Genomic DNA, 23552 nt, shown 5'->3' with positions numbered 1-23552 from the left:
TAAACTTTTCAGACTCTACATGGCACAAAGTAAACCAACATGGTGATATTGAAAATGATTGATCCATATTGTCGTTGCCGTTGTATACATTGAAATACTTCCGGTCATGGAACTTGCAAGTCTGAGATGGATAAGAGTGAGTGGTAGGTCTTCGCGTGAGCAGTATTCAAACCACTATAAATTTGAGTCAGTATTTCGAGCACGAGACATGAAGACGATTGAAACCTACCAAAACTTCTCCCTAATTCCTCAGTCTTCAAGATATACCAAATGCTCAAATCCCAATACATAATCATTCAGGAGGAGGTTGTAAATTCTCCCACTGCGTCTTTTGATAAAAGTTCACAACCTCCTCATCCATAGCGATTTGTTCCCTAGAGTAACCCGTAACCGTGAGACCCTCCAACGTCGTTGCTCGTGATAAAGCAACATATAATTGACCCGACTCAAAAATATCCTTCCTTGATACCTCAACATGCTCCATTGTCATACCTTGACTTTTATGAATTGACAAAGCCCAGGCGAGGATAAGTGGTATTTGAGTTCTGCAAGCAAGATATCTATCTTCTGCCGTTCCCATTAAACTCTCTGATGCAACCGGTGAAATCGCTGCCGTTATCCCATTTGCAAACTTCACAACAGGTCTCCAAGAATTTTTTTCAACAAAACGTTGCATTTGCAATTGTCGCCAATCGGCATAGTCTTCGCCTTGGACATCTGCTCGCCACTCTTTCGCATTTGCGAACCCAACTATTGTTCCTTGAGAACCATTTACCAAGCCGATTTTTTGCCCTTGATTTTGAAGCAAAACTACTTTAGCACCAACCTTTAGCGTCAACTTGGGGGGAAAGCGATGATATTCCGATATGGCAATTTTATATTTCTCCGACTTAGCTTTAATCTCGAGCTGACGCAGGTAGTCGTGGTCTTGTTCAAACAGTTTACACGAATCGTCGTAGGCTTCCCAGAACTTGGCTTCTGATTGTAACAAATTCAATTGAGAATAATTGAACCTATCAACATCAAATCGTCTTGCCATGAGACGAATAGGAAAAGCGTTAGGGGGAAGCTTCTTAGGGCGAATCAAATCATGCCACTCTGCATCACTCAAGTCAACACCATTTCGTACTTTGTTTAGGAGTGCCTTGAAAGTTTCATCCTTTTGACGATGAATTTGCTCCAGCTTGACGTGTCTAAAGTTGAGCTTTCTCCACACGGGGGCATTGAATGCCCATTTGTCCCCTGGCTTAAAGGGGATATGGCAGCTCTTGCATAGGCTATTCTCACAAGTACGGTCAAAAACGCCTGACATTTCAACTCCACATACCATGCAATGCTCGAACGGTTTCACAGGAGGAATCTGATAGAAATCTCCCAGAAATATTACCTGAATACCTCCAAAAGGTTTCTTGTTTTGCTTTACTGTTTGAAAAAGTAAATTGAGGCGCTCAAGAAATTGGCTCTCCACCATTGAGATTTCTTCCAAGATTAAAACTTCAAGTTTTCGAAGCGCTTTAACTGTTCTCTTCTTTATGGTCTTATAATGAAGAAGTTTATCAAGAGGCTGTTTGAACGAATCTGGTTTCCATCCAGCAACAGAATATGTGGTTCTTCCATTCAAGGGCAGTGCCGCCAATCCAGTGGGAGCAGCAACCTGAACTTTTGGCATGTCCGGGTCGCCATCCCCCAGCTTTTCCTTTAGGCTTTCTATAATTCGTAAGAGCGTAGCTGTTTTGCCGGATCCTGCGGCACCTGTAAGAAATATGTTATCTCTGCTCATTGCCATCTGAACTACAGTATTTTGCTCTGCTGTAAGCTTGACAACAGACATGGGAAAGCTTCTACGCGTCGCCTCGATGTTGTTGAAAATATCGTCATCAGAAAGCTCAAACTCGGAATCCGGAATCTCAATATCAAGATTTGATGCTGGATTGTTATCACATTTTGCCTTCTTTAGCACTGGATCACTTTTTTCTTCGGGCAAGAGAAGATCTGTGTTCGAAGTCATACGTTCCGGACTTTCTGTGAGGTCAATAAATGTATTTGCCACATGCTGAGTATTTACTTCTCCAGCTAAAACACCAGTCTTGACGTCTGGTGAAGAACTTTTATCTTCGTATTTTCTTTTCATCCCTATATGAGCTTGTGGCTGACTATCGGTCGCGGCTTGATTTACGATCCCAGACATGTCTGTAAGATTATTCTTTAGCGTATCGTGCGGTGGGCCTTCTGTCGGCGCAAGGCCTTGTGATTCTAGCCATTCATTCCATGCTTTTTGAGCCTCGCTGTGAGTCACATAACCTCTGTAACTAGCACCAGAGAATCCGGATGTAGAAATTTCACACTGAACCCATCCATTGAGAATTCCGGTCATTCTGCCTCGGCATACTACAAAGTAGTTCTTTTTGGGTCCCTTTCTACCCATGATGGCTGGCCATACAACCGTTTGATGTAGTCGTGGATAGTTTGCAGATAACCTGTTCCCATAAGAGTTCAAGGAAGATAAGAAGGCTGGCACTTTAATCCTAGACATATAGCAGATGATCTCGCGTGCAGATGGATAAAGATCAAACGCGGCGATTGTAGAATCACTCAAATTGTAGAATATCTAAGTCCAATGGTGTCATAATAGATATGGCACATTCATGAGAACGCAATGATTTTTGAGAGAATATATATTCTCTATATTCATGCGTAGGGTAGACGTCGTAGTGGGAGGTTGGTGTCGCAAGGTTGAAATGGATATTGGATAGAGAATCGCATCGAGCAAGCAGTATCACGAGAAGGTCTAGATTATCCCAAGTTAGATGATTAATTGTCAGCAAAAGATGATAAGAATCATGACATACCATGTACGAAGAGGATGAATTGATAATCCGGTAATTCTGATATGGTTCTCGACCTTCAATCACAAATAATGCTGGCTGGTGGTATGGGTGGGTGTAGATGAATTGGGTGGTTATCAAATTGACATGAATTCCAAATTCTTTCTACGATAAAACTGATTCTGATGCATGTGTGGGTAGTCAGCCTTGTAATCTTACGAAGCCTTGTTTGACCGTTGTGAGCCTCGTCCTAATTCCGGAATAAGGTGCTAGCCTGAATAGGTATATAATGTATTATAAATACGACGCCAGGGCCCTAAGGGGTAAGGCTGGTCCAATGGTAACCATGTCCACTCTTTATAAAATCCATTTTTCTATTTCTGCAAGACTCCGGAAAGTCCGTGCCCCGAGAACACCCTGAAAATCGATTAATTTACCCCTCCCCAGCTTGTTGTCCAGCGTAGCACCTAGGCACCTAGCTAGGCACTTAGGTACCCGAGTAGAACTAGAACTGCACTGCTACCTTATTATTTTAGTCGTTGTAACGCCATTTCTCCAATCCTTTGGCGTTCCTTTGGCGTTCCCTCAACCATTCCAACATGCACAAAATATTCATCTCACACAATCCAAAATCCAAAGGAGAAAAGTCAATTGTCTATTTGGAACTCCGGTATTCAAAAGACCTTATCAAGAGTACGAAGAGGACCACAAATGATGGAAAAAGCGGGTTTTCGGATCGTCCCTTGTATCTTCGGCCTGGTGGACCTTCCTAGAGGTTCTTAGAGGTTCTTAGTATTCCAAATACTCGCAACTTATGGGGTTAAATTCCGAATTAATGTGGCTAATGAACACCGACGGCACCAATGGCAGCTCTTGTGCATATACGCTCAAGTGACGTTATGGCGGGGTGATGGAGTGAATAGTTAAGTATGGGACTTTACCCTCCTTCTCATTCTTCTTATTTCATCATTCAACTCTGCTTCAACTCTTCTTCAACTCTTCCACAACAACACATTTACCTCTACAACATCATACTATCTTTAAAACAATCAACCTTTCAATACCAAATACATAAATCGCAATCATGGTCAAGGTCGGAGATTCCATCCCAACTGTCGAGCTCGCCGAGGGCAACCCAGGCCAAAAGGTCAACATTGCTGCCGAGATTGGTGAAGGTTCTGGTATCATCATTGGTGTTCCAGCCGCTTTCAGTCCAACGTGCTCTGACTCTCACGTTCCTGGTTATATCATGCACCCAAAGCTCGGGTCCGCAGGAAAGGTCTTTGTTGTATCCGTCAACGATGCTTTCGTGTAAGAATTTCCCAACTCCGCAACTCCGACCCCACATCTTTCCACGAGGCTGAACTTGACTAACTGTCGTATGAACAGTATGAACGCATGGGGTAAATCTCTTGATGCAGACAAGAAGAGTGGTATCCGTTTCCTGGGTGATCAAGATGGAAGCTTCACTCGTGCTTGGGATCTGGAACTCGCAGCTGCTCCCATGTTGGGCACAAACCGAAGCAAGAGATATGCCATTGTTATCGAGGGTGGTAAAGTCAAGAGTGTCAACATTGAGCCAGATAACGTTGGACACACTGGTATGTTTGAAAGATCAGTCTCTACTTGAACAAATATACTAACAGCTGTCTTTTAGTCTCCGCTGCCGATAAGATTCTTGGAGAGTAAGGAAAGGATTAATGAATGGATTGGTTTTGAATAACAGCTTATATGTCATATAGACACACGGTCAAACATCGTGAGGGGAAACTTTGAGATTTAGGTTATGATAGTTACAATTGAAGAATTTTTCAAAACATATAGGAACATTTATTCATTTCAGATTTTAACGTCTTTGAAAGGGTTGAAGCTGAGGAGGGGATTAACCTTGTACGTCTGCCAACATAGCCCACGACTTCTACATTTGTGTGGCTTAACAATAACACTTAACGATAGAGTGTACCAACTCGGCGTAATATAACATATCAACATGGCTTACCTACAGCTCGTCCTTGACAACTCTCTCCTTGTTGGCGTCAGCCCCCAGTGGAATCATAAACAAGTTGTACTGTTCCATACCGGCGGTGATTGTTTTCGCCATGTAGTCCGTATTGGTGAGATAAAGACAAATAATCTCCAAGCTATGGCTCAAAGGCCTTTGGAATCTTCGTTACTCTTCACATTCGTACATGGAATACGGCTTGAATATCCGATGTGTATGCTACCTACATCTTTTTTGAATGATCTGGCCACTCGAGGGAAATCATAATGAAGAGAAGTCATTCATTGATTTCAAAGATATGATGGCTTATTGATGATATCTTTCCTTAACTTTAGTGAGCTCAAGATTTCTATCGGCCGGATGAATTTTCATGCCGGAATCTGCGAGACGAGAGAGTTGTTACAGGGAAACAGGCAGTTTCAAACCCAAATAATAAAGCTTAATAGTATCGTATAGCTGCAGACGTCCACATCGCACTTAATCTATGCAGCTATCTCCAGACGAACTCTTTATGAATAAGGTGATTCTATACGAACAGCTATATATGCAATATATTCAACGTTCTCTCGCGTTCTAGATCATTTATCGAATGCTTCTTCATCGGTGTGTACGCAAATCCTCTCTATATCCTTATCCTGGCAAGGGTTTGGATGTCACCGCAGGAGCTCGGTGTAGGGATATATGTATGTATGTATATATATGTAACTTTATATCACCCCTCAAGGTGGAAGGATGTTTTCCAGTACCTACGAGCCTATCCCTATCTACCTTTGCATGATTTGAGATTTGAGGCTGTGCCAGGATACCCGGGATACTCCTGGAGATACGCGGTAACTACCGTGTACGTCGTGAGAGTTTCCGAAGCAAGCAAACAAGCAAATGGACGGACGGACGAATAGATACGTGCCGTGCAGTACGTGTTAGGAACCTCCACTGCAGGTAAATTTGATGTTGACATGTTGATATGTTTGATATGTTTGATATGTTTGATATGTTGATATGTTGATATGTTGATATGTTGATATCGTCCCATAATCCCTTCCCCTGAATCAATATCGGATGGACCCACCCACGTGTTTTATCGGCCCGTCGCCGCTACACCTCCCTATTGGCAAGTCGAGAGCCCCGGATCGCTGAACCCTCCTTCTGGGTTCTGGTTCTGGCATTATTTCTCCGACGATGAATGTGGATCTTGATGGATACTTGGTTTCTTTCATGTTGATGGCATGTTCATTTCACTCTATTCCAGATTGTTTGGTGCGTGCTTCTGGATCTTTAATTTATTTCAAAAGGTACAAATATGTCTTGATTTCTCGTTTGGATATTGGGATTCTTCAGCTCAAAGCATCTTTCTATCTCTTTCTCTTTACTTTCAAGTTCTTGAGTAAATAAACCTTCCAAAGAAAATCATCATGCATTTCTTCACTTCCATCTTCAGCATTGCTGCTCTCAGCACTCTCGCAACCGCTACCCTCGATCCCGCGACCTCAAACACAAAGGGTTTCTATCCCAAATCTCCTGGTTGCACAGGTATATAACATTACTCCCTTCCAAAAACCGAATCAAATCAAATAACTAACCCCCCCTTCCCCCTCAGCAACCAAAGTCTCCCTCGCCATCCAAGCCGCCGAGTGTGCCTACAATACCCGCGTCGCCGGTACCCAAACCTTTGCCGTCTTCCAACAAGACCATAAATATGATTCTTCCCACGGTGCTCCTTACGGAACGTGTTCCGCTTACACGTGTACTGCGCCTACGAAATCGCAATTGACGGCGGGAACGGATTATTGGGTGTTTTATTGGGGGAATCAGGGGACCAGTAGTGGGGTGGGAACGACTTGTATCAAGAGTCCGGTGGATGGTACGTGTGGGTGTGAGAATTCGAACGGGAAGTTTGTTCATGGCGGGAAGAATTGTGTTTAAGGACGTCACATGATGGATGGCAGAGAGGGGGGGAGGGGAAGGGGAATTGAGGGGAATGTGGTCGAGGAGGTGAAGATGGAATGAGGTGTTGGCTTTGTATATATTTTACTTGATTCACGAGGTTTCCAATGGAAATTTCCATACTTACCCGATTCTCGAATCTCTCTTCTCATCTTGATACCTACCTACCTACTACCTACCTACCACCTAACCACCTATCCAAAATCACGATTCATCAAAACTAGATGTCATGTCTCACTCCTCACCTTCTCATTCGATACCCCCCCCCCTCCGGCCCCACTTCCCACCACATCATTTATCACATCATCACCCATCACCGCTAGATCAAATCGCGCATGCACGCACGCACAATAACGTGGAGTGCTAAAAAGAAGCTTTGTTGCATATCTGTAGAACACTACCTTCTTTTTAGAGGTTCTGGGATGGGGATGGGGAGGGAAGATATTGATTTATGGGGTTTAGGGGTTTCTAAGCATGAGGAAGATGGGAAGAAGGGTTTCTTGCGTGTCTGGGTGATGGTATGTTGAGAAGCGAGTTGCTTGTCTAGGGATGCTAAGCTCTATTCTCTGGAGGGGGGAGAATAACTCTTTTGTGGAGTTCTGAGATACAGTATGAATGGATTACGCTAGCTTTGAGGGGTGGTAAGGACTTTTATTGCATTTCTATAAATGCTGTCTTCCTTTCTTGTTCATCTTATTGAGGAGACTATGCGGTGATGAGTCTTGGGTTTTCTTAGGATGAAGATCTATTCCTGAATACGGATGGAGATGAAGATCCTTTGCTGTAGGGTTTGAGAAGGGAGGGTTTGTTGCATATCTGATGAATGTTACCTCGTGTCATGGACTGGCTGGATTGGGTACAGAGCGGGGATTTTGGGGATGGGAGAGAATTGTTGCATGTCTGATGAATGTTACCTTTTGTCGTGGACTGGCTGCATTGGGTAAAGAGCGGGAATGTTGGGTTTTGAGAGGTAAGATGTGGGTTGATGTGATAGATATGGGTCTTTATCCCATTCTTTGGGGATGAAGAGGAATTGTTGCATGTCTGATGAATGCTACCTTCTTCTACTTTACCCCATCTTCAAGACGAAGAAGGAAGTGTTGCACGTCTTATGAATGCTACCTTCTTTCACAAACTGTCCGCATTGGGTATGTAGAGCGGGGATTCGAGGTCCTAAGAGGTGAGAAATTTCTCAATGTGTTATATGAATCCTTCACCCCATTTTTGGGGGATGAGAAGTAATTATTGCATATCTGATGAATGCTACCTCCCATCCTTCGTCTAAACCGAGAATACCAAGCAAAATCGCGAGCCGTATTATCGACAAATCGTATCTTTCCCTCAGGGTATAACGATACAACCACCTCGATATATTCTCCCTCATCCTTTCCATATCCCAACGGCAATAAAATCTCACCCGCCTGATTACCACCACTCTTTCCCTCTCCATCTACGTCTACATCGAAGATGCCAAGTGCCAATTCCAGACACATGATATCTTGATATAATCTTACGTACCCAAGACTTCCCCATTCCTTCACAGCGCTTCCCATGATCGAGAAGGATTTGTTGCATATCTAATAAATGCTACCTTCTAGGTTTGTTTGTGTGTTTTGGGTTAGAGGGGAGAATACTGCATGGTGGAAGATCTGAGGATGATCTGTGGGATGTGGGATGACGATGGACCCGAGTCTGAAGAAATGTTGAAGAATGGGGGGGGAGGATGATGATGTTGATGATGGTAATGGTGATGACAGCAGTGAAAAGGTGGGGTGGGTGGCAGGGTGGGCGCTTAAATTTTATATTTGGGATTGAGCAAGATTTTGGAGTTTTAGCCGCTTGTGATTATGATGGCTTGGGAATTTTTCGTGGGTAGTTTGAATGATGGATGCTTGTGGTGGGTGGTAGTTAGTTTGATTGCATGATATGATGATTTTTGATGCAGAGTTTGTGTCACGGTATTTCTTCACCGCTAGTTTCGGTGCTTGGGTAGGTAGTTGAGTGGGATTGATAGTGAGATATAAGTCTTTGATGAGCATCTATCTCATGAGTATCATTTGTTTTTGTCGTTCATTTCTTCGAAAGACCAATTTCACCATTCTCTTACAGTGATTCAGGAGACTCTAAAAACATTGACTTTTTAGTTCCGGTATTCTCTTTCCAAATGCACTGTCTGCATGCGAGAACCTTTCTTGCTTTGATTATCCGATTCGCAACAAGTGTTGATTTATATAGGCAGTCCTATGTATGCAACTACTGTTGGGAAGGTTTAGAGATGATGGGTCTGGGAGGGGTAGAGAAGAATTGTGAATGATATACTACTACAGGCTTGAGTCAGTGAATCAAAAATAGTAATCACAGATTGATCAGCATCTCTTTCTTTGATTCAAGCCTCTGATTCTCCTACATAGAATCACAACAGTCTCAAGTCAAGTCTGTGCAATGAAGGTGTTCTTGATCTAGCAGCCAGTCCAAATTCGCTTTTATTTCGACATGTACCAATACCAATACCAGTACCAATACCAGTATCCCATAGTTCGTTTTGGTCGGCAATCCTTAGGCAACTAGGCACGAGTGATTTTATTTGTTCTCCAATAATGCAGTTTAGCTGTTGTTATGGAGTCTTGCTGTCACTATCATTCTGAATATGACTATGTGAATAGCTTGTATGAGTAGATGCCGAGACTTTCAACATCATATCTCAAATCCTAGAGTCCATGTAATTTTAGATCATGGATCTTTTCTGTGATGCCTTTGATCATATAGTCATTTTCTTGAGCTGCAGTTTAAAGAGTCGCTTGAAGTTGAAGATAAGATATAAATAGGTAGCTAGGCGATTTAGGGACACAATGTCAATTCGTCTTTGGGTAATATTATATTGATGATTTTCTCGTCGATTCCCCCACTATGAGTAAGCTAAAGTAAGGCGGATTCAGCTGAAAGGTTTCCACATCCATCACCAAAGTCTTTGGTAGCACTTGGTGACTTTCCAAATGATGAAATTAGTGAGTCTCGCCGCAGAAAGATCACATGGCATTATTTAAACATTCAACATCAGATTGGATCCTCACTGGGGAAACGCCTGCCACAATGAACATCATAATCTAGGGATCATGTCTGACCTCTATTATCCATGCTCTTATACCTTTCAATTTTGTACAATGTTTACACCGTTCGACAAAGATATCATAGAGTCTACTAACTTTCAAAGTTGTCAGAAGCGATCTGTTGCTGTCTACTTTCTTACTCTACCTCTCATGTAGACATGACCAATGAATCAATCAACGTCTAGATCCCGCTCACCATTCATGTCCAGCATGGTATGTCTTCTCTATACGTGTGTCTTACACATTCATTCTCCAAATCCCATTCAGTCTTTCAGGTGCTTCCTCGTATGATAATCGACATTCCTTGGGGTCTTCGAGATAGGTACCATGCCATGAGCTTTAAAGAAGCAGAAATTTGACCATTCAAAGGCAAAGGACATATCATTCTCTCTCGGTCCAGTAAAATGAATCTAATTTTACACGGTGAATCCTCTCGACTGAGATCTTTCAAGTGAACTCAATCAATGAATGTGTGAGGGGAAGTCCAAGCCCTTAAACAAAGATTCCTCATCTCATTGCATAAAGCGGACTGAGATATTCCTGACAGACCAAGCGAAAACGAAAATGGATCATAGACACTCTCGTATCGTGGGGTTAGTAACTGCATCTTACCCACCCGACTGTACTGTAGGAAACCATGGCCAAGTACAGATTCTACAGGAGTGATCGAGCGTATCATTTGTTACCGCACTTTCCCGCGGTGATCATTATCATCTTAATCTTATAATTGTTGTCGCTTATCCATTGCGTGATTGCCACTCATCTGATCTATTTTAAAATCCAGACCACATCACAGACCCAGAAGACTTAAACTCTCACGCAAGGATGGAGATATTAGACATCTCAGTAAGATATGGATGACAAATTGAAAGCTACCAGGACTCTGAATATAGGGTCTGTGTGTGCTCTATGTCAAGAGCGCATGAGAATGAAGAGTCTTCACTCTACACCTCTTAAATAGATCCTGAAGTATTAAGATGGTAGTCTGGAGTGGATCTACACTTGCGAGTGATAGTATATGAGGTAGAAAGGGCTTGGGTATTCACGGAACGTGATTACGTATCATCTGCGTGATTAACAGTTGTGAAATTCCCAGAAAACTGAGTAAGATAGTGAATTTGCAAATAGCAGTCAAAGTTTAGGCTCTCCAAGAAGTCTGATCCTCTCCGTCTGGTATTAGATGAAGCTGTTTCCACCAGAATATCTACCTTCATATCTAATCTAACAGCATCAAATCCGCTGCACTTTGCCTTTGAGATATCTTCAAACTACTGCTTGTTGAATCTGTCCGGTTGTATGCTTTACCGGCATAACCTTTTGTTACAAACATCCGATTCTCTAGTCTGAGTTGATATGTTTATTTTGTTGTCGTTGAAAGGTTTATTATATTGCATGGAAATATTTGTGATAAATGGTGTATTCATTTTTAACTGTCGTTTCTAAACAACCACTCGCGCAAGTGTTCAGAGGTAATTCGGCGGGGATGTATGGATTTCTTGGGAACGGAAGTAGTTTTTGGTGAGACAATGGGTACTTCACCATGATACCGAATCATCTTCAATCACATGTCTGCGGTTTGCAAATTGCTCATCCGGGTTGATCATCGTTAAACATGATAATAAATTTTCTAGCTGTTTGACTGCTCATTGATCTTTTCTTTTCATACCATCTCAACTCTTATACTTCCCGTCTATTAGCAGTCTGAGTTCTGGCATCTCCGATCAATTTTAGCCAACAATCCAACGCATGCATGATAGTACGGGAGTCATGGATCTTGTCTTCCTATCATGCTTGAAATTTGAGACTTATCATGGTGTTGTTGATTTACCTGGAAGAATATATAGACCTACAAGGTATATTGAGTGGGTCGTATCTTCATGCACGTCTGGAAAACTTTGAACTCTAATCTGATCCCTCCGGTGCATGTGACATACTATAAATCGAAACAGTGAATACACAGGGAAGAAAGGGGTTGTAAAGGCTGTTGCGCCAGAATCGTTTTCGCTCACTATAAAGAAGGCCACATCGCCTATGATATCTTTTGTTCAATAAGAGGCTGAAGTGGTGTAGAATTCTACGATGGAGGTCACATCGAACCTCCAATTTCATTTGTGGCTCAACAGGTTTACAAAGCTTCTCTCGCTATCATAAACCATCTTGGAATAGACGAGACATTCAATCTGCCATTCGAACCATTTGTTGTCGGGAATGATTGTATCATTGTCATTCCCGTTAAGCGAGAAGTTTGAGCGACAGTGATCCGCTTTTGAGAAGATTTGGCATAACAATGAAGGTGAAGAAAATTTCAGTTTATCATTTCTGGTAGTATCGAAAGTAACTCCGTGGTATGCAAATGATCCAAAGCTCTTTTAGAAGATAAGCCGACAAATAGTTATGGGTTATGGAACGCAAGTACAAGAATTTGCGATGAGATACTGACTCAAATAGTGATTGTAAATAGGAGGTCTAGATTCATTGGGGCTAAAGAGGAAGCAGCATGATGATTTCGTGCATGTGAATTAACTGCTTGATTCATTGTGAGCACTTGCTGGAGGGGTGAATTCTTTATGAGATCTTTGAGGTCAAACCCCGGAACGTGTTGCAGTGATAGGGCATTATAAAGATAATCCCTCACCTCAAGATGTCCTTTTTCATAACCAGTCAAAAAACGATATCGACAATGCGGCAGGACTCTCGCTTGATCTCGCAGTACCGAAACATTACCCTGAAGGTGTAGCAGAATTATATCTCATCCTGATATTGAAAAGGTGTTACAATTTTCCATCCCCTCATTCGGGTTTCGAAATGTTATTCATTGTCGAAAATATGCGTATTGTTGTTGATATAGCTCGGATGAGTGATAAATTTCCCAAGACTGTCGGTTAAGATAACGATGTGGTTGACCCAGATGTCATAGTGCATTCCAAAATAGCCAAGACTTGAAAGTTCTTCGAACACCCGAGATAGCTTAACTTCTCAGGTGGCGCGTAGAATTGTATTTCGAGAATAAAAAATTCCTCGTACTTGTCCCCGTGATCTTAACAAGCAGAAATCTTTGGGGTGCCAGAGGAGGCTCAAAAGACCTACATATGTTGGATAAAATGAGGTCAAAATCGCGCGAGAAAACTCCTGGGAAGAAGGATTTATAAATTACTATACCGCTATTGATACTTTCACTGTTATTGCTGTGTCTATAAATCATATAAAACGATCTTTTCTGGGTATGTGTAATGGATATCATGGACATCCATGGATGCAAAGAGAAGCATCTAGCTCAAAATCTCGCACATCAACAACCCTCATGGTTGTACAAAAAAAGAGCGTATCTCACACGTATTTGATCCTAGTTTTCGAAGTCCTAGCTGTAGATTCCTCATTCTGGATCAGGTCACAGCTCATTTGTAAAATGATTCAATATTTTGATTTTTGTAGATTCATTATCTGCTGGGCTTCGCTTCAAGTCACCAGCCCCTAAAACTCTCAGTATCTCATTGTATAATTATGTGGGTCTTGAATCATGGAAGAAAAATCCACAATCAAGCTGGATAAGTAATTACACCATAAAATGTCCGTCGGCGACAAAGGATTCTTGGTAAAGCTTCATGGACATCGAAGAAAAGTTCCTGAACAAGCTTGAAGCCCAGTGTATATGCATCACAAGTCTGCAATGGAGGAATATTATATACTCTCATACATACTCTCTCACTAGTTATCGTCAAACCTAGAACGAGAACGCTATCAAAGTTTTTGCCGTCACTGACTGTGATATCTCATTTCCCTATATTCTGACATTCTTACTCCCATCATCAAAATTAAAATGCCTTTATCAAGTATTCCCGTAATTCAAAAAATCGACGACACACCTCAGCCATCCAAACTCTTTATCTATCAATTCTCCTAAACAAGTGTTTCTCCACTGGAACTTGTCCCTACACGCGTATGAATTTCGATTGAAGCTACCGTTTATATAACAATATCGCCACTCACAATCGGACGGAGTGGTAAAATGCAAAGCCAGTCAGATTCAAATTGTCATGTCTAGTGAATAAGGTGAACCGAGATTGATTCTAGCATAATTTCTGATGGATCAAGTGGATCATGCCCCAGCAACTTCACCACATTCACATGTCATTGAAAATACATGTTTTTAGTATTCGTTGAATGATGCAAATCTTTCCTTTCTACAAAGATGTTGGAGGAAAGACGACAAGAAATATGGTTTATTGAGTATGAAAAGGAACCTCGATAAAGTGGGAAGGCTTTCTGCCGAGAATTCATGACATTAGAGCAGTATGTGCAATGATGTTGAATTAGTAGTCAAGAGAAGCAAATAATTCTGTCATCTCGTCTCATGGTGATTGAAATTTTCGATATCCGCAAAGCTGCTGCCAAAATAAATCCTACAAGCTCTCGCCGCATCCCACTCACTCGCTTCATGATCTCTCTCCTGAATTTCCATATTTCTCCAAGATCTGCACAAAAGCCTGTCCATTCATTGCCTGACTCTAGTTTACTCAGATCATCAACCAGAAACTATCGCAGAATCAGAGCAAGCAGTATCCATATGATTGTGTAGATGTTTGGATTTTAGAAACAACGATGTAGAAACTTTCAGGTCCCAATGAAGTCATTTAAATTGACCTGGAGGTTCGATTATGATCAGCAAATGAATTCTACAACTACACTAACACGGTCAAGAACAGCCACATTACATCTTTCAGAGATGAAAAGCCTCGAGAAGTAAAGAGAAACAGCAAAACGCACAAAAATCAAGATGGGCCGATTTTCCATGCAGCAGTACTGAGTCTCGCCAAAAAAAATAAGGCTTTGCCATCTTAATAATGGAATCTGCATGGCATGTAGAAGGATAATCCCTACAGAAGCATTTTCATCCATCATTCGTCTCATCTCAAGAAAGTCTAGTTGTCAAATCCAATGATTAGCTACTATTGTCGATTGCGGTAGACCTTAGTGACACTCTCATTCACTCTCATTTCCTACTTTTCTACCCCTTTATCCTATGTTCTCCCCTTAGGCAAAAGAATACCACACGCTTCTCAGAAAAGGATTCCACCTAAAAAGGTCTACTTGGTCTGTTTCATGGCCCCATATCCTCCTAATTTTGAGCATGCAAATTATATCTTCATGTTTATATATCCACAACTGGATGACGAAAAATTCTCGACTACTGAAGTCCAAGAAAGGTAGAGGTCACGAGAGACAGTGGATTGGGTCAATGGAGTACAGCAGCAGCAATTACAAAGGGGTATGCGCGGGAGACTCCTCGAAATCTAACTGATCTAGTCGCATCATTGCAAGTACCCAGGTAGGCAGCCGATAGATTCACCTATCACATACTCAGCCCCCCCCCTCTCCAAAAATGCCCAATACATAGCTACAAAAGGAAGCCTCGTAGCGAAGGAGATTCAGTAATAAGTCCGCAAAGTAACAGGTATATCACTAATCAAGAAAAGCGGCTGCACCATTGAAATGTTCTGCAGATATCATATCTGTCCAGGGGCAGTATGTAGAGTAGACAGACCTATTGACGCTCTCACATGAAAATGATTTTTCTATTTTAGCACTTTTGTTGTCAATTTCTCTATTACTATCGTCTATACTCACGATGAAGTAGCCTTTCGCTGTCACATAACACTTGTTCTTCTCACATCACAGCCAAACCACAAGGTAAAATCCTCTCCTATTCCTCTGTTAGTTCGGGTACCTTACCTCCTAGCCTAATGCGAATCCAGCACACAATAGCAATTTTTTTTTACCTCCCTGATCCCCGGTAATGATTGTGGTGTGGTTTTGAGTTGCTCTTAGAATGATCAATTTGACTTAAAAAAACTTTATAGATCCCTACTACTCTGAGACTCAGGTCTTATGCGACTGAATAATCATGCCGAGATCTTCACCGCGGCTTCATGAGAGTCGATGGCAAGTAAGCCAAACCATGTGCAAAGGTAATCTACTGATACAAGAAGGAGTGCATAAAATAGAGCACTTCTAATCACGTTATTCACTCTTATATAACTCCTCTTCACTCCACTTCCTTCCGCAAAACCCTCCAGCATCCCAATCTCCATTCCGCGCACCAAACGATGGCCATATAAAACAACTCTCAATCAAGAGTAAATGCCTCAAAGTCATTCATACAAACATCATTGTTACTGCGAGGAGCATCAAAAGCAAAGAACATTGCGCATTATACTTCCCTCCAACCCGCCAGGCCTAGAAACCCAAATTCTCAACTCATGAATGAACTCAACTCAAAGCAACGAGACGAAAGTACTCTATGATAACGACAATTTATCATCGCTCGCGAGAACCCCATTGTCATTGTCAAGCTCCCTTTCCGCTAGCACTTGCTCGAACTTCCTTTTTCAGAAGATTACTGTCATCCATGACAACCAATTTCTCCCCTCCATCTCTTCTGCACGATTCAAACCGACTGCTTTGATCCAACCACAGTGAAATCCTAACTTTCCTTTTGTTTTGATGTCAAATGTAGCTGTAATGAATCCAGTTCTCGAAGGCCAAACCTTTTTACCCGTCCTCCCCCTCGCAACCTCTTTGCCCAACTTCGGGAATGCTGAATCTGTAAACTTTATCTCACCCATCCCACCCAATCAACTGATACTTTACTTAAAGTACTGTTTCCGAGACCATTCAAACATATGTAAACAAAACAGTCATAATTTTAATTTGTATTTATATTTTTATTTGACGAGAAGAAAGGCTCATCAGTCTATTTAGCTTGATGCCTTCTATATTATCCATCCATGAATCCATCCATCCAAGTGGTGAGCCAGCCAGCCAAACAACCAGTCAACCAACTATCTATCCGGATATCCATCCAATCGCCCGACCTGAACCCGTTTCTCCATTCGGTCTGGTGCTTAGTATAACTTCTCGTCTTTCTATGTTTACTAACATCTCGCACTTTTTGTGCTCTTGCCTTGATTCTTGGTATCTCTTCGGCGCGGGTGTATTTTCTCCTCAATGACTGCATGTCATTTCATATCATATTCTCTCTCATACTACCAACTCAGGCGCCCACCTCACCACCAGCACTCTCTACTAATCGCCTTCTCCAGTCCTCACAGACCTGCTCAAATCCCCCAACGACCCCCCGACAAACTCCAGCGCATTCCCTTTCCCCTAACCTCCTCTCCCAATCTCCTTGTTCCACCCACTTCTCTCCTTCTTCTCTGAGCTCCTCTTCCCTTCTCATTTCCCCAACCAATTCCTTTGCCGATTTCAGTTTCCTTGATGCTTGTACTGTAGTTTGCCTAGACATATGTAATGTATCCGACAGGTATGTTATTGTTTGAATTAAATCGGTGGTTAAAGAATGCAAGAAGGTGATAGAGGAAAGAGATTGCGTTGATGGGCGAGGGATAGAATCGCTAAGGGTGTCGAGGAGAGGAAGGAGTGTATCTATAAATTCCGGAGTAGGCGGCGCGGACAGAGGAGAGAAGAGGGGGTGGGAAAGATTCTGGATAAGACGGGTTTGATGGAGGAGGTGCGTTGAAAGGGCAGTATGGGTTGTTACTAGTCTTTTGTTTGGGTTAGCATTTCTATAAAAGGAGCCTAAAATATGTTTCTGTGACAAAAGGAGGAAATGAAAGATATAGAACATCCAGAAAGATTAACAAACCTAGTGGTATTTCCCTCCACCCCAGACTGACCTCCCAAATCTTTCAAACTCTCAATAACCCTCTTAACAACTCCATCAGCTTGACTCCCATTATTTTCTGTACCCCTCCTTGCCAGCCCCTCCACCATATCCATTCTGGCCAATAAAGCCGGTCCAAAGGCCGGACTCTCTAAATCCGAATCTCCTCCATAATCACTCCCATCATATTCGGACGGCGACCTAGCATGACCCAACGCGTGAACTCTCCCATGTCCGGTTGTCGGAGGTGTCAAAGTCGAATTTGAATTCATGGCTGTGTGTTGTTTTTTGGGACTTGTAACATCTACACCACTGTCCCGCACTGCATTTTTGTCCTCTCCCGCATCCTCATTGTCCGACTCCGTTGGCGCCGTGTTTTGAAAATTAAGATCCGCTTCGTCCATTTCTCCTTCGTCTTCACTCCATGCATCTGCTAATTCATCTGCTAGATTTCCAAGCCCATTCCCTCCGTTTTGCGCCGAACCAAGTACATCCATACCAACTCCGTCAACACTACTACTAAAGTCTCGACTCATGTGATTTGGTGTAGTTGGTGTATGTATGGAAGACTTGGAAAGTCTGCGTGAAAGGCTCATTGTTGAGGGTGAGAAATCTAGTGCGGAAGGATGCCGACTATGCCTAGGAGTTTGTGGTGAAGGAGGCATTTTGACAGGTATCGAAGTTTAATTTCTCGGTGTTTCTATCGTCTGCAGGGAATTTTGTGATTCAGAATGGTATCGCGTGTGCTTTTAAGTTTCCCTTTCGTTTGATGTGGTATGATTTCCTACAGTCGTATGTAATGTATTCTCTCCTATTCGATTTCCTAAAACGAATTTAGTTGGATCTGCAATATGAACCAATATTCGTATTCCTAAAAAGCCGTAGCAAAGTCGTAGGAGTTGCAGTATAATGGGATGAGTGAATGATTATGACTCCGCGCACAAATATAAGTGGTTAGTAAAACAACAGTGTTTCTTCTCCTTCTTCGCTGTATTGTCGACGTGGAAACCCAGAGACACTTGAACCTTGTTATAGCATCAAACAACAGCTAAGGTCAACAGGGTAGTCCTCAAATGTGACATCAAATCTCGCTTTTATTATTATTATGAACCAGCGCAGAGTAAAACACCGTGCAAGATGGTTTGGCGAGGAGGATTGATGGGTCCCTGGAAGTCTAATCCTTATCTTATTAGATGGTATGAAACTTGGCGATGAGGTAGATTGAGGGAGGCATCTATCTGTGCGGTTGACAGGAAAGAAATCGTGCCTACTATTCCATTCTGGCTTTCTTTCTCTCAGTCGAACATGTTGGTTTGGTGTTTTTAGAAGTATAAAAAATCGAGAATCTAATCCAAAAGACAAGGCAAGTTCCTTGCCATGCTTGATTCTTAATGTGCCGCAATATCATCGGCGTTCGGTACTCGATGATAGCGGTGACAATTGGCAATATATTTTTTGGTTCATGGTTTTAAGTGATGTTGTAGCTACAAACCACCTTTCATGACACACAAACTCTCCCACAACTCACAATACTGTTCAAATTCCTCATTAAATTATACCAAGCCTAATTAACTGTACGCTCATCTATATATCGACTTTTGAGTACAATATCATCCATCAAAGCTCCAAGCAGCTTAAGAATCACCATCCCAACATCAGTTCAAAAACCATCCACCCACTACCCCTCATCAAAATGACAACCCTCCGCCCATTTTCCGCTCTCGACGTCCTCAAATTTAATCCTACAAACCTCGATCCCTTAACTGAAACCTACGATCTCAGTTTCTATTTCTCCTATCTAGCACGATGGCCACATCTTTTTACCGTCGCGCTCTCTCCTTCTTCGGCCATCACAGGTTACATCATGGGCAAGACTGAGTCCTCTCCTCAATCCATGCTTCTCTCACAATCTCCGCATTACCTTCCATGGCACGCCCATATCACTGCGCTCACCGTCTCCCCTTCCGCGCGACGATTAGGTCTTGCAAGAACTTTGTCTCAGGTTTTAGAGAAGGGCGGAGAAGAATATGATGCTTGGTTTGTGGATTTGTTTGTGAGGAAAAGTAATATGATTGCGCAGGAACTTTACAAGGGACTGGGGTACAGTGTTTTCAGGACGGTTAAAGGATATTATAATGAGTTTGTGGGGGGAGAAGAGGTGGATGAGGGCGAGGGGGAGGATGCGTATGACATGCGGAAACCATTGAGGAGGGACAAGAATCTAAAACATGTTAGAGAGAATGGGGAAAGTTTTGTGGTTATGCCAGAGGACGTTTGGTGAGGAAACATGATTGGAGATTGGTTCGAGATTTGATTTGGAGATGACCTGTTGGGAGTTTGAACGAGGCGGTTGAGACTAATTTCTCCCGCGAAGCATCTTGCCGTAGCGGTGGCTAGGGAGGATTGTGTTTTGAAGTTTGAGAGTTCAAAGCTATGAGAGACATGATAATGAATATCATGGTATCTGGATGAAATACGTCTGTACAGGAGATGGAGTCCATCCAAATATAAGGCGCCCTATCCTAGCACGCATATCTTTCGTCCGTCCACCATTTTGCGTAGTGTTCAAATCTTCATGGTTGGATTGCGTTCATACTCGACTTTTCTATCTTGAAGTCAAGCCTAAGTTCCTGTCTAGAGGAAGTTTTCGATCATTGTGTGATAAGATTTCCTGGAATTGTCGATTATGAAACGGGACTAAGGTACAAATGTCCGACACAATTTGATGACTGGCTTTCTCTACAGATATGCGGGACATGGAATAGAGTTTTGTACAAGATATTTTATGCACCTATTACTTATAAAGTAGACCACCCAACCCACCGCATTTGTTCTCCCTTCCCCTCCCCTTACCATACCCCATCCCCTACATCCCACCATCCAACTCCGGCACCCTACTCCCCACGCTCTCCCCGGGCAAACTAACCTGTTCCTCAAATGCTCCCCCCAATTTCGCAAAATTATACAATCCATGCACAATCGCCTCTTCATGTTCAACTTTCCCCATACTATCGAGCGTTCCCTCGGTTGGGAATTTCTGGCCTACTTCACCAAGGACTCTTGTGGTTTCGGTGTGTGCTGCGCTGTTATGGATAGAGCCACCTGTGTGGGAAATTGCAGGAAGCGGGGGAGAGAGAGAGGACAGAGTGAGGGTATTGGAGACTGGGAGTTTGTGTCAGGACGGCTCAGAGAGTGTAAAGGGAAGGGGAAGAAGAACAAACTTTTAGGTTCAATCCCAATTTCAAATTCTACTCCTCCGAAAATGTCCTCGAAATCCCTATCTAACCTCTCAACTTTCAATCTCGGTGTTCTTTTCTCCCCAGCTATATCTTCATATCTATATTCCATAAACCTCTCTTCTTCATCCCTATCTTTCTTTCCTCTCCTACTCATACTCCTCAATTTCTCAGAGATACGATGCTCAAGTGTTTGAAATTTAGAAGAATGAAATGTATGAACAGGCGGATATTGTTTCTCACTCGGTCTCTCAAGCAAAAACACAAATGTAAATTCCCGCGGAAGTCCCGATTCCTGCTGCGCATTTTCCTCAAGCGAATAATGAAGGAGAGTATCCGGAAAACGGGTCGAATGGTGAAAAGTGCTGCGTGTGGAACCTTGTCTTTATACATGCATAACATAATCAATAACCCAAATACGAAAAAGAAAAAACCAGCAGAAGCAGAAAAGAAGAAAAGAATACATACATCTTCATCATCGTCCCCACAACTTTACTTTTCTCCTCTCCAATACTTGGCTTCACACATGCATTTGCCGGTCCCTGCGTCACTCCCAACGAAGCCCCTAGTTGAAAATTCCACTTCAAACTCTCTGTGCTTATTTTTCCATATGCTTGATGCGGCGCATATTTTAGAATCTTTAAATTCTCTTTTCGATCACGGACTTTGATATCGATTACTGCGCTCTCAAAACGGTGCGCAGGGGTAGAGGGATGGAATATGAAACTGAGAGCGATGAATGTTACGTGTAAGGTATGTTTGGTGTGGAGATTGGCATCGGAATAGATACCGTGTTGGAGGCGTTGAAGATGCACGGATATGTATGTGTGGCCGGGGAAAGAGGATTCGAAGAGTAGGTGAGAGTTGATTTGATATTTTTCATCGGGACCGTTTTTGTTGGATTTGGTGGTGTTGGGGGGAATGGTGGAGGAAATGGTTGTGGAAGGGATGGGTGAGATGGTTGTATTGATGATGGGAGATTCGGAAGAGGTTGAGCTTGGTTCTTTGGATTTTTGGAGTGGAGGAGATGTTGTGTTGGTAGTGTTGTTCTTAGAAGTGATTGTATTCTTGAATGTCTTCTGAATCTTCTCGGAAGTCGCACTTTGGGAAAGCTGCAAGTCTTGGGGCGTCTGATCGTCTGGGGTTGTTTTTTCTCGGTTTGGTTGTTTGAGGGGGCATGGTTTCAAGGATGACTTCCTCTCTGGAAGTGTTTTCAAATTTGGCACTTCAGAAATGCGTCGACTGATAGACTTGCAGTGCTTTTTCATGTAGGAAGTCATCCTTGAGAATATGTATTGAGTAAAAATTGATTGTGAAGCTGACAGAAGCACAGAAGAAGGATATGAATATGAAGTAACTGAAGCTGCTTGGGAAAGTGCTCTGTCACTTCTGCCCTTGTAGTGAAAGTTTTAGATGCCTAAAAACATAAAAGGCTATCGGTGGTACTCCGAATAAAGGCATCACAGAAGCTTGCGTGACGGGATTCTCAAAGTATAAATTGTAGCTAGAGTCTAAAGCTGGCATATTCGGACCTTCCACCCACGTAACTTTTGTGAGAGGACATCAACAAACCCAATTGTGGTTACAAGAACCACGCATTTCGATCATGAAAGTTATAAGAAAAATAAATCGCTAGCTAAGAGATCTTCCATGACATACATTGTCACTGGTAGAACATCTAAATCCAATCCAACCCCCAACCAATAGATCATCAAACTTTTGGATACAATTGCATAGCAACTACTATTACTTCTGGAAACATTTCAGTTCTTCCAGTTTCGCTGAAACCATTTTTCGTATATAGCAGAGTTCCAGCGGGAGAGGCTTCAAGTACAAGGGGAACCTGCTCCTTTTGAGCCAAATCAATTCCATATTTGAGCATCATTCCACCAATACCACGACGATGAAACTTAGGATGTACTGCTAAAGCAGCCAACTCCAAATACTCTGGAATTGACCCAAAATGATCAATCGATAGATTTCTCATGTAATGAATCTTATCCCAAGGCCGGTCGCGATCAAGGAAGTATTCAGAATACCACATTTCTGCTCCTATTAACGTTCTTTCCAATTCTGTTCTGATGATTAGTGAATTCACGAAATAGAAGGTACGAGAAGATCATACTCGAAAACAAAGTATCAGTTTGCCACTTCTTTGCAGCTTCGCTCTTTCCCGCTCTTGTCCAAAAGGCATATCCAAGCAACTCGGATTCTCCAGACCAAAATTCATCCTCCTCATCGCTCACTGACACATAACAATGTGTGCCGGCTTCAACAAGACGTTTCCGTATACGTAAATTAATACTTCGACGGAGTGAGCCATTCGCAACAGCTTCGGGTGGAAAAAGTATGGTTTGTAAATTGTCATCACGGAATGCTTCGGTTCCAAGATCAGCCAGAGCGGGCAAGTCATCTCTTTTCAATCGTCTGAGATGCATGATTCTTTGTTGGGTTTGAAACTTAGCGGGACGATGGAAAGTAGATGTTGAGAAGATGTTTGGCAAGAGTGGTCAATGTCATTCCTTACTTTGGTACTTATAGCAAGTCGGCACAAATACCCGTCGGAGGATTCGTTATCTATTACCAATCCATGTAAGTAATAAGTGACTCGTATCAACATCAGATTGAAGTCGTCACTGGCCTGATTGAACTTTTACATGTCCAGCTGGAGTTGCCTAGTCGTCCAATTGTTGCTGACTGAAGTGACTAAGCTAAAAGATGACACACGCCGACGCATAGAGTGGGAGCATAGTTATC

The 23552-nt window shown here is 42.5% G+C and overlaps 7 protein-coding genes across 7 annotated transcripts; 3 read left to right on the top strand and 4 right to left on the bottom strand.

Moving 5' to 3' along the window:
• Window positions 1-292: 292 nt before the first annotated feature.
• EAF01_006968 (uncharacterized protein) lies at window positions 293-2425 on the bottom strand (the record flags this gene model as incomplete). Its single annotated transcript, XM_038915222.1, has 1 exon — window positions 293-2425. One exon carries the CDS (start codon window positions 2423-2425, stop codon window positions 293-295), a length of 2133 nt encoding a protein of 710 aa, XP_038768860.1.
• Window positions 2426-3752: 1327 nt separating this feature from the next.
• Window positions 3753-4716, top strand: EAF01_006967 (uncharacterized protein). Its single transcript, XM_038915221.1, has 3 exons — window positions 3753-4136; window positions 4215-4426; window positions 4483-4716. Exons 1-3 carry the CDS (start codon window positions 3910-3912, stop codon window positions 4512-4514), a joined length of 471 nt encoding a protein of 156 aa, XP_038768859.1. The 5' UTR covers window positions 3753-3909; the 3' UTR covers window positions 4515-4716.
• Window positions 4717-6239: 1523 nt separating this feature from the next.
• On the top strand, window positions 6240-6750 carry EAF01_006966 (uncharacterized protein; the record flags this gene model as incomplete). The annotated part of the gene is made up of 2 exons (XM_038915220.1): window positions 6240-6357; window positions 6425-6750. 2 exons carry the CDS (start codon window positions 6240-6242, stop codon window positions 6748-6750), a joined length of 444 nt encoding a protein of 147 aa, XP_038768858.1.
• A 9823-nt stretch (window positions 6751-16573) lies between these two features.
• On the bottom strand, window positions 16574-19066 carry EAF01_006965 (uncharacterized protein). Its single transcript, XM_038915219.1, has 2 exons — window positions 17542-19066; window positions 16574-17440 (listed from the first exon to the last, which is right to left on the bottom strand). The coding sequence occupies exons 1-2, from the start codon at window positions 18222-18224 to the stop codon at window positions 16930-16932; spliced, it is 1194 nt and encodes a 397-aa protein (XP_038768857.1). The 5' UTR covers window positions 18225-19066; the 3' UTR covers window positions 16574-16929.
• A 186-nt stretch (window positions 19067-19252) lies between these two features.
• Window positions 19253-19840, top strand: EAF01_006964 (uncharacterized protein; the record flags this gene model as incomplete). Its single annotated transcript, XM_038915218.1, has 1 exon — window positions 19253-19840. One exon carries the CDS (start codon window positions 19253-19255, stop codon window positions 19838-19840), a length of 588 nt encoding a protein of 195 aa, XP_038768856.1.
• A 585-nt stretch (window positions 19841-20425) lies between these two features.
• Window positions 20426-22075, bottom strand: EAF01_006963 (uncharacterized protein; the record flags this gene model as incomplete). The annotated part of the gene is made up of 3 exons (XM_038915217.1): window positions 20426-20721; window positions 20781-21178; window positions 21264-22075. 3 exons carry the CDS (start codon window positions 22073-22075, stop codon window positions 20426-20428), a joined length of 1506 nt encoding a protein of 501 aa, XP_038768855.1.
• Window positions 22076-22506: 431 nt separating this feature from the next.
• On the bottom strand, window positions 22507-23233 carry EAF01_006962 (uncharacterized protein; the record flags this gene model as incomplete). Its single annotated transcript, XM_038915216.1, has 2 exons — window positions 22507-22868; window positions 22921-23233. 2 exons carry the CDS (start codon window positions 23231-23233, stop codon window positions 22507-22509), a joined length of 675 nt encoding a protein of 224 aa, XP_038768854.1.
• Window positions 23234-23552: the final 319 nt, after the last annotated feature.

Source organism: Botrytis porri, assembly GCF_014898465.1.
Source record: "Botrytis porri strain MUCL 3234 chromosome Unknown BPOR_009, whole genome shotgun sequence".
NCBI lineage: Eukaryota > Fungi > Ascomycota > Leotiomycetes > Helotiales > Sclerotiniaceae > Botrytis > Botrytis porri.
The sequence above is the reverse complement of the archived record's forward strand: the minus strand, read 5'-3'. Positions and strand labels throughout refer to the sequence as shown.

Coding starts and splice junctions, on each gene's coding strand:
- EAF01_006967 (XM_038915221.1), top strand. CDS start 3,910: ATGGTCAAGGTCGGAGATTCCATCCCAACTGTCGAGCTCGCCGAGGGC. Junction 4,137..4,214: donor TCCGTCAACGATGCTTTCGT/GTAAGAATTTCC, acceptor TCGTATGAACAG/TATGAACGCATGGGGTAAAT. Junction 4,427..4,482: donor AGATAACGTTGGACACACTG/GTATGTTTGAAA, acceptor GCTGTCTTTTAG/TCTCCGCTGCCGATAAGATT.
- EAF01_006965 (XM_038915219.1), bottom strand. CDS start 18,224: ATGCCTCCTTCACCACAAACTCCTAGGCATAGTCGGCATCCTTCCGCA. Junction 17,441..17,541: donor GTGGAGGGAAATACCACTAG/GTTTGTTAATCT, acceptor CCCAAACAAAAG/ACTAGTAACAACCCATACTG.